Source organism: Prosopis cineraria, unplaced genomic scaffold (assembly GCF_029017545.1).
Source record: "Prosopis cineraria cultivar Desert tree isolate PC_DT_omini unplaced genomic scaffold, ASM2901754v1 PC3, whole genome shotgun sequence".
Lineage (NCBI taxonomy): Eukaryota > Viridiplantae > Streptophyta > Magnoliopsida > Fabales > Fabaceae > Prosopis > Prosopis cineraria.
The window spans coordinates 44,420,182-44,430,309 of record NW_026555334.1 but is presented as its reverse complement, the minus strand read 5'-3'; the positions used below and the strand labels follow the sequence as shown (position 1 = coordinate 44,430,309).

Here is a 10,128-nt window from a genome sequence, read left to right as displayed (position 1 = left end):
GAGTATAATAGTAATAAAAACATTAGCATCATTGTTCAATGATGCATAATAGTAATAAAGTTTCCCTACCGAATTGTCATTGTAATTGGTGTACTTATGGTGTTAGTTTTGGTTATAACTAGAGCCAAAAGTGTTATTTTTTGTGACAGTTTTATTCGTATACTACTGTCACTATACTTGATATCATTTTTTTAAAGCATATTCGGTATGTTATACATTCCTTACTTACAAAGACCTATATTTATACATAAACAATAGCTCCAAAGATTAGCACAAATATATTAACTAAACTTCTACATATCTAATACAAATACTTATCTAATTATCTATTATAATCTTGTCAATTTTGAAAAGAAACTAAACCAAATATTTCATATATTTTTAAGCTTTTACTCAGAATATGGCTTTAAAGTCTAAACTATTTAAATGTTGTAAATTCAATAAAATTATATGTATAAATAATAATTTAAATATAGGATGAGCTATAAAATATAAATCATTGTTAACAAATTATTACCTTCTAAAATGAGTGGGTAATATACTTTAAGCAATGATTCCATACATGAAAAGCATCACATGATAATCAAACTATACATTTCCTAGTTGTTGAGCATATTACTAAGAAAATAAAATTAATTCAATTCATAAAAATGATAGTATAATTTTTATTCTAATTAGAGAATAAATTTAAAATACTTACTTGCATATACATTAACTTGATTTTAGTTTTCTTTTTGTCAACTATATCCACTAACTTTCAATAATGAAATGAAGATCTATTTATCAAATATATACAATTACAAAAATATTTAATATATGCTAATAATATGACAAAAAAGAGTTATTCAAAAGACTTACAATTCAATCAATAGCTTCATATTGTAGCTTACTTCCCATTGTAATAAATAAAATAAATATATAGTATTTTCATAAGGACAAATGATAAGAAGCATTCAATAATTGCTACAATGTATTAGTTTATATTAATACCATATCATTAAGCAAAATTTTTATAAATTGAGAGATAAATTAGAAGTTTAATACTTTTTAATAATTGGTACATACCAACACCTCTTGTTTAACATATGCATTGACCTTATAATATAAGACACTTCTTGATTCACTTTGTTGATTAAAGTCAAGAAAGGAGACAAGGACCCATAATTATGTCCAACATCAAGTTGGAGTACAATAAAAAACTATTGCCTATACATATAGGCCATTCCCCCGTTATAACAATTTTTTTTTTACTATTGTCATAGCCTTAAAATGTTGTAATGATATCTTGTAATGTAGACCATGCCATACTTTTCTTAAAACTCATTACTTGTTCGTCGTGTCTCCATCTTTATCTACCCTCAAGGTTGGAGCTAAGATTTAACAATAAGTGAGGCCATAACCATAAAACATATATATAATAAAGTTTTCACAAATTTTAAGAAGATTGAAAATATCTAACATCTATATAATACTAAAAAAATTTAAAGGGTATGGTCTAAGCTAGTCCCCTTCTTTCATCCCTGCACTCTCCCATGACATGCCTTTGTTGTTGTTAGTGGGTTCGTGCAACTGTGGAATTGTATGTAGATCTACTTCATTTTTCCTCCCTAGCGCCTTTTTAGAATGTACTTTCTCTACTTTCAATAACATTTTAAAGTAGTTTTAAAATGTACTTTCATCTTTTTATTTTTTTTCAAACAACACCTCATATTTTCAAGGAGGAATGGTATTAAGGGCCTTAAAAATAGACTTTATTGCAATTTGGGCCTAAATGAATTTGATATTACTTTCAGGCCTCGGGGCCTTTATTGCCAATTTTCTTGAGGCCAAAAGTATGATTTTGCCCTTTATTTGATTTGAATTCAGAAAACTTGTGTGAAAAACTTGAAGCAATAGATTCTATCTCTTCTTTCTCATTTCTTTAGTTATCGCTCTGCCATTGTTAACCATCGATGGCGTGGACGAGTGTAGAAGTCTTGGCTATTAATACTTCAACAATAAATTATGATTTTTCATCTCTTTCCTTGCATTGAGTTGTTGTTGATCGCTGTAACCTTTAGAATTTAGCCTCTTGCTACCATTGGAGGAGGACTGTGCTAGTCGGGATCTTCCTCTCCATTCATTCTTCTTCCTTGTTCCTCCCCCATCATGCATTATCGTCAGTTCTCTCCCTTATTTTCTCTTACTTCGTATATCACCAGAAAAGAATGTTAACATTTAGTTTTTCCTCTTTCAACTTATGCTTTGTGCTAATAGACAATAAATCTTTGCTTTGTATTAGCCTATAGTAGAAATAAAGATCTAATGTGCTCCTTGTTTTGAACCTGAAACCCAACCCTGTGATAGTTCAAAACAATATGACTTTCAATTGATAATATATGAACCTTATATTATGCATAGTGGATATTGTGTTGTATATTGTTTATCTAAGTTGAGCTTTTTATTTAGCCTAGCCTAATGATAAATTAAAATCGCATAGACTTTCAGTTGAAAATATATAAACCTTGTGTTATGCATAATAGATATTGTGTTGTATATTGCTTGCCTAAATTGAGTATTTTGTTAAGCCTAGCTTTTTGATAAACTAAAATCGCATCGACTTTCAGTTGAGAGTATATGAACCTTGCGTTGTGCACAGTGAATTTTATATTGTACATTATTTTTCTAACTCGAGCATTTTGTTAATTCTAACCTACTGATAAACTAGAATCATATAAACTTTTAGATAAGAATATATGAACCTTGTATTATGCATAGTAGATATTGTGTTATAGATTGTTTGCTTACTTATGCATTTTGTTAAGCCTAACCTATTAATGATAAAGTAGAATTGTATGGACTTTAGTTGAGAGTATATGAACCTTGTATTATGCATAGTGGATATTGTATTATACATTATTTACCTGCTTGTACATTTTGTTAAGCCTAGCTTACTGATGATAAAGTGGAATTGTATGAACTTTTAGTTGAAAATATATGAACATTGTGTTGTGCATAATAGATATTTTATTACACATTATTTGCTTATTTGTGCATTTTGTTAAGCTTAACCTACTAATAAAGTAGAATTGTATAGACTTTTAGTTGAAAATATATTAACCTTATGTTGTGCATGGTGGATATTGTGTTATGCATTGTTTGCTTACTTATGCATTTTTTGAGCCTAGTCTACTGATGAAGTAAAACCGTATGGACTTTTAGTTGAGAATAAATGAACCTTATATTATGCATAATAGATATTGTGTTATGCATTGTTTGTCTATTTGTGCATTTTATTAAGTTTAGCCTACTAATAAAGTAGAATCGTGTGGATTTTTAGTTGAGAATATATGAATCTTATGTTGTGTATAGTAGATATTGTGTTGTGCATTATTTGCTTATTTATACATTTTATTAAGCCTAGCCTATTGATAAAATAAAATCATATAGACTTTTAGTTGAGAATAAATAAACCTTATATTATGCATAGTGGATATTGTGTTATGCATTATTTGCCTAACTTTAGTATTTTGTTAAGCCTAACATAATAATAAATTGAAATTACATAGACTTTCAGGTGATAATATATCACAAACTTTTTTTTTCCCTTGCAATCGCTTTTAACTAGCCGTCTTCATAGGAGACCACAAACAAGGAGAATAGAGTCTTTTAAGATAAGAAGATTTATCATTGTTCAAGATGCGAGGAAGCCGGACACAGTCGTAAGACATGCAAGAATCCTAACCTAATATGAGAAGTAGTTACATTATACTTCTTTTTTATACATAGGCAATTATAATTATGTATATGAAAGCATTTTCAATTAATATTTTTTGGATAATCAAAAATCACAAATATTTTTTGTTTATATATAGAGAAACAACTGTCAGATATTTAGATATAGTGCCTAACTTTTTGTATATATCAGATTTGAAATATTATGTCAAATTTCATGTGGGTATTTATTGTAGTACCTAGGTTAATACTAACATGAAATTATTCATATCTAATGTAATTGTTCTTCTTAATATTAAAAATGTATGGACTTTCTATTGAGCATGCATGGACATCGTCTTTGCATAGTGAATGTTGTGCCATGCATGATCTGCTTAACATCATTTTATTATAGCCTAGGCTAGTGAAATACTGAAAATACATTAATTTTTTGTTGAACACACATGGACATCGTCTTGTGCATAGTAGATGTTGTGTCGTGCATGATCTGCCTAGTCATTTTTGTTAGAGCTAAGACTAGTGAAATACTTGAAATGCATGAACTTTCTATTGAGCATGCGTGGACATCGTCTTGTGAATTGGGGATGTTGTGTCGTGTATCGTTTATTTCATTGTTTCGAGGATTCACACAAGTTCTGAATTCAAATCAAACAAATGACAAAATCGCACTTTTGGTTTAAAAAAAATTGACAATAAGGGCTCCAAAGCCTACAGAGCAATATCAGATTCATTTAGGCTTAAATTATAATAAATTTTATTTTTAAGATTCTTAATATCATTTCTCTTATTTTAAAAGTGAGAGAGTACTTTTTAAATATTAAAACTGGGTTATCGAAACACATCCTAATAAGTTGTGTCTGATGTCGATTTCTCTCTTCTCTCATCAAGTCACTTTAAGACTTTACTCACTTTTTGCCCAATCAAGTTCTCGAGATTTTTTTTGCTAAAAAAAATTAAGTTTTTTTTGACTATGTAGAATATTTATTATATTCTGTTTATATTTTATTCACAATTATGAATGCAATATTTTATTATTAAAATTATTTTTATTTTTTTATCTATCTCGCTGCCCTGGATTAACATGTAAGAAGGCGTAAGATGCGTCTCCCGAAGCAATAAAATCATGCCACATCATGGCTAGAAGAGTCACCAAAGGAAGGTCTTTGCCGAAAATAAAAAGAGAAAATGAAGGGCAATACTATTTATTTTTCCCGAGAGTTCTTTTGTTTGCAGATCTGTAGACGTGGCAGAGTATTAGTGGTCTACATCATCCATAGCCATATATACAAGGTGGGGGCCAAAAAAAAAAAAAAAACAAAAGAAAGAAAGAAAAATGAGAAGAAACGAAAGAAAATCGCTGTCGCTCGGTTCGGCAGTAACAAGTAATAGAGTAGCTCTTCACTGTTAGATCCTCTCTGAATCGGAGGAGGCAGATTTTGTACCGATCCTAGCAGCCAAGCCTCGAGTGAGAAAACGAAGAAAGAAAAGCGTCACGAAGAACCGCAACACCAAGAGCGATCATCAGATCTCCCCCTCCCTTGTGCTCTGTTAGCCCTATCGCTCGCATGTTCACTGATCCTCCACTAATGGCTTCTTGATCAGGTTATTTTCGTCACCACCTCTTTCGCTCGTCATGCATTTCTAGACCTTGGCACTATACCTTCTTTTTAAAATTTTAGTGTTTCTTGGGTTCTTAATTCCTGTACTAAATGTCACGATTTGCTTTCCAAATAAATTCGAGATGTCGTACATGGCCAATAAAGTTTTCGCATCGCTCTTGTACTGCGTAAACATGGGGCTCGAGAGTCCTGACCATTATGATTTCGGTTTTTCAATTTCGTTGTATATCTAGGGTCTGATTTGTCTTCAAATTCCTAGAATCGCATTCTTGGTTGAAAGTTGCAGGCAATCGAACAAAATACGAATTCACCAATTCCTCGTGCTTTATTTCTATGGTATTGCTTAGTTCTTATGGAATCAATTCTGATTAATAATATAATTAGATTGTGATCTTGGAGAATCCAATCTCCTTTGTCTGAAAAATTCCCTATCTGGACGCAGTGACATCTCTCATAAAAGATTGTATGAAGAAGTAATTAAATCATATGGGGTGTTCACTTGGCTGTACTGGTGCCGCGGCTGTTAACTCAGATGTGCGATATATGCATGTTTACTACGGTAAAGAAACTTTAGGCAGATTCAGAGGTTAGTTGTAATTTATATTTACAAATGATCTTTTGATAGCACATTAGCTTATATATTATATACTTCATTTCCATGTTTTAGTAGTTTGATTTCTCGTCTTTGAAAATGAAAATGGCCCATGTTTTGCCGAGAGTTGAAAAGTTGGAACTCCTCGTTCCACCCTTCATCTATTTTGTGCGTGTGTTTTGAAGGAAGGTTCAACTATTGTGTTTTGTGCGAGAAAATGCAGCACTTTTTATTCCATGAAAGGTGATGCTTTAATTATTTTATTTCCAAATATTAGAAATACACAGATACAATTTTTAAAAGTTGACTTATTTGAGTCCAAACTTATAAACTTAGCCAAACGTCTTGTTGAATTAAATTTAGAGTTCTAGGATTCAGGGTAAATAGTTGAGGTATGTATTTATTTCAGGACCAAAATGTACATGTCTTCTTTTCTCATTTGTTAAGTTTATTCCCTTTTGAAGAATCGAGCTGATTAGGAGACTGTTTATGCTAAAGTCTTCACTATGGTTTTAAGAGCTCACATATAATTGATTGTAAATGGACTGAAGTTATGAGAACGGATAGCAGGTTAGTAAGGGGAGTCAGAATTCGCTGTTTGTAGAAAGTGCTGTTGTGCTGTTATATAAGCTTGGCATAGTTATACACACGAACCATGGCTGAAGGAGCTGAGCAGGTTGAACTTAAATTCCGCATATTTGATGGAACAGATATAGGCCACGGTACTTATTCATTGTCGACAACAGTTGGCACCCTTAAACAGCAGGTGGTTGCTGAGTGGCCTCAAGGTTAGCCATCTTATTCTGTCATGTCTGTATGAATTCTTTTTGGTTGAGTTTAATAATATATACTGTGAGTAATTATTTGTTTAAATCAGAGTTATTGCTGATCAATAATCAGTTTGCACTCCTTGTTCCATAAAAGAACTGATCTATGATGTCCATACCCTTTGGTGACTGACTATGATACACATCCAACTTTCTGCCCCTGCATGGTTGACAAGCATGTATAGTTCAGGACTCCAGGCCCCTTGAATAAAAACGACATTTATGTTAAATTGCTACATTGATGATAACGTTATATAGCCAATAGATGTTGCCAAATGGTACACAAGATTAGAAAAATTGGACTCTATTATACTTGTATATCTAAAATTGGATATACTTGTATATCTTTACTGCTGAAACCTATAGAATCACATGATATTGGTTTTGTAATGTCGTTTTGGTATTCATGTTTTTCTATTATTGAGAGCTTGTTTGGATTAACATTTGCGGAATTGAATTTTGTATAAACAACAGTTTGCAAATTCAAGTTAGGTTAAAAGTCAGTTGTTGTAATGTGATTTATGTTTGAATACTCTTTTATAAAAAATCAATTTGACAAATTGAAAATGACTTGGATTATATGACTAAAAAGCAAATTTAAATATGTATAACAGAAAAGGACATGGGTTGGTTAAAAAAATAAAAAAATAAAAAAAGAAAGGCATGAGTTGTATCTCTCTCTCTCTCTCTCTTTCTCTCTGATATATATAAGTATGCAAGTTGATAAATTTAAGAAAAATATTAAAATTATAATTATAAAAATAAAATAGTTAATGTATTAATGTAGAAAATATTTTTAAATGCTAAAAAAACTTAATTAGATTTATTTAAAGAATATATATATGTATGTATGTATTACAAAAAATAAAAATATCATATTTGAAAAGGAAATGTGGGAGGATAAATAGGTTATTCAACAAATTTAAAATGCACTAAATGTTGCTAACGGTTAGATTTCAACATAACTAATGTAAAAGCTTTAAAATCTAGCTTTTGGCTTAACTATAATTGGGAAAGAAAAGTTCATTTGCCAACTTCTCTAACCCAAACATAGTTGTTTATCCCTAACTAGCTTTTAAACCTACAAACTATAGTTTAAGCCAACTAAATGGAATCCCAAACAAGCACTTAATCCCTTATCATGCATGTTTTGTGGCATGCATATAGAGCTGAGGAAGTATTAATTAAGTATATAGATATATAAATTATATCATGGATTTGAGTATTTTCCAAACATAAAAGCTATGGATTTAGTTTCCACTTGCTGGAATGAAATCTTACAAACTAAAAATTGGTGCATCTTTAAAGTACCCTTGGAAGATTTACATCAGTTAATGTTATGAGAACTAATGCATTGAATAACTCATTTTATTTAGTATATTGAGCCTTGTTAATTCATAAAAGGTTTGATGATCCGTATTAAGTAATATTTCTTCCTGTTCGCCAATCTTGAAACACGTATCCATTGACCCGAAAGCTTGAATTCTCTGTATCAGGGTTTCTAAATGAAAAATGCTTCGGCTGTTAAGTATCCATGCATTATGAGCCTGCTACATTTGAAATATTTATACATGTGCATATAATTGGCTCTTGATTTGTCTTCCAATTACGGAAAGTTATCACTTTTTTTTAAGATAACATTATATATAGAGTTGATATATTTGACAGCATGCTAACCAACCTTATGAAATTTAAGAAATCTCCATAGATACTGTATGTCCTCCCCACCTTCTAATGGAGTCTTTGCATTTGCAGGAAAAACAATTTCACCAAAATCAGCCGGAGATGTAAAGCTTATTCATGCTGGTAAAGTTCTGGAAAACAGCAAAACACTAGCTGATTGCAGAATAACTCTCGGTGATGTTCCTGGGGGGGTTATTACCATGCATGTTGTGGTGCAGCCTCCTGTAACTAAGAACAAGACAGGTTTGTTAATGTGCTTTAAATGAAGTAAGCTAAATTTTGTGTGTTCAGTAAATTCACCCGAGATCTGTTTGGAGGCTTTTATGCGTGCCCTTGTTTCTAAATCACACTTATTTTCCCCTTGGGTTACCATGCAGATAATAATCAGGAGGAGAATCAAAAGATGAATTCATGTTCATGTACTATCCTTTAGATTATGAAGGACATATGTGGCTGCAGTTGAATGTAACGTTGCAGTTTTGGCATTATAAGCTTGATGAGAAGGCACCTGGCTCTTCAAAACAAAACAGATGTTTGGCCTTACCAATCGTTTTTCTTGCTTCCATTTGGTTTTGAATCATTTTCTAGTCAGTCTTTGCAAAGAAATCAGATATCTGCATTGTAATGCTCGGATCTCAGCGAGCACAAATCGGAGTCTTGCGGGCCAGAAAACATGCGGACCTTTACTTCCAAAGTGTGACATCATCGAAGGATAGAATCCTATATTTTTCACTTTTCAAAAGTTTGAACACATATTTAGACGTACATGTATAGTGAATAGAACAAGGCAAGTTAGGATTTGTGTCTGACGCGTGTGTGACAGTATGAGGTAGCATTTCATTGGATGAAAATTGAAGAGACAATGAAGAAGAAATATTATATTGGATGAAGGTAGCATTTCGTTGGAGTGGAGTCTGGGCTTCAGGTATGTTGGTATGGAATGTGATTGTATCAAGTGGATGGGGTTAATTTGGGGCTAAAAGGATGCTCTGTCGTGCTTGAGTGCTTACTGTTAAGGGGTGGTTCAGCTGTTGCCCCTCTTCCATTAGAGGAATCAAGTGGCTCTTTGTTCCCATGAGATGGTGTTCGGGTTGAAGGTCCTCCACAAACCTCTTCTGTTCGACTTTCTCTTTCTTTTTTTAATTTTAATTTGAAAATTCAAGCTCTTTCTTTTTATTGTTTTCATAAAAGTTTTGCATCTTAATTTATTTCGTTGCTCGAGTTTTTGGTTCGGGAACATTAAAATCAAGTCAATTTATTTTGTTTGAGATTGTAATTCACAATTTTCTTGTTCGACAAACTTCCCGTCGTTTTATTGACCCTTGTCTCCTCTCGAATCTGCTCGTTCCCCTTAATATGAAATAATTTTTTTTTTTTTTATCTCTCGCGAGTAGTAATCAAGTTAAATTGCTTTCTATGAATTCAAACCTTAATAAGTAAATAAGGGATAAAACTGAAAAAAATAATTACTCTAACTTTCTCTTTAATAAGTAAATTTTTACTCTAACCTTAATAAATTACTAAATAAGTAATTTTTTTTAAAAAAATACTCTTTATGTTCAATATTATAACACATTTTTAGCATAATTAAACTCTTAATGAGTTAGTTAATGATCTTTAAGATTACACAATTTTTTTAAGTTTATTATCAATATATACATACACAAATTTTATAGCTTCAATCTTATTGATA

At 31.4% G+C, this 10,128-nt stretch overlaps 1 protein-coding gene across 7 annotated transcripts; it reads left to right on the top strand.

Annotated features, from left to right (window-relative positions):
* The first annotated feature begins 5,047 nt into the window (after nucleotides 1–5,047).
* Nucleotides 5,048–9,718, top strand: LOC129304696 (membrane-anchored ubiquitin-fold protein 3-like). Of its 7 annotated transcripts, none has more exons than XM_054944446.1 (6): nucleotides 5,048–5,316; nucleotides 5,620–5,669; nucleotides 5,776–5,919; nucleotides 6,636–6,713; nucleotides 8,508–8,678; nucleotides 8,813–9,718. In XM_054944446.1, the coding sequence occupies exons 3-6, from the start codon at nucleotides 5,820–5,822 to the stop codon at nucleotides 8,866–8,868; spliced, it is 405 nt and encodes a 134-aa protein (XP_054800421.1). In that variant the 5' UTR covers nucleotides 5,048–5,316; nucleotides 5,620–5,669; nucleotides 5,776–5,819; the 3' UTR covers nucleotides 8,869–9,718. The 7 variants fall into 7 exon arrangements, with proteins under 7 accessions (XP_054800421.1, XP_054800419.1, XP_054800420.1 ...); XM_054944444.1 differs by having other exon boundaries at nucleotides 5,593–5,669; XM_054944445.1 differs by having other exon boundaries at nucleotides 5,567–5,669.
* Nucleotides 9,719–10,128: the final 410 nt, after the last annotated feature.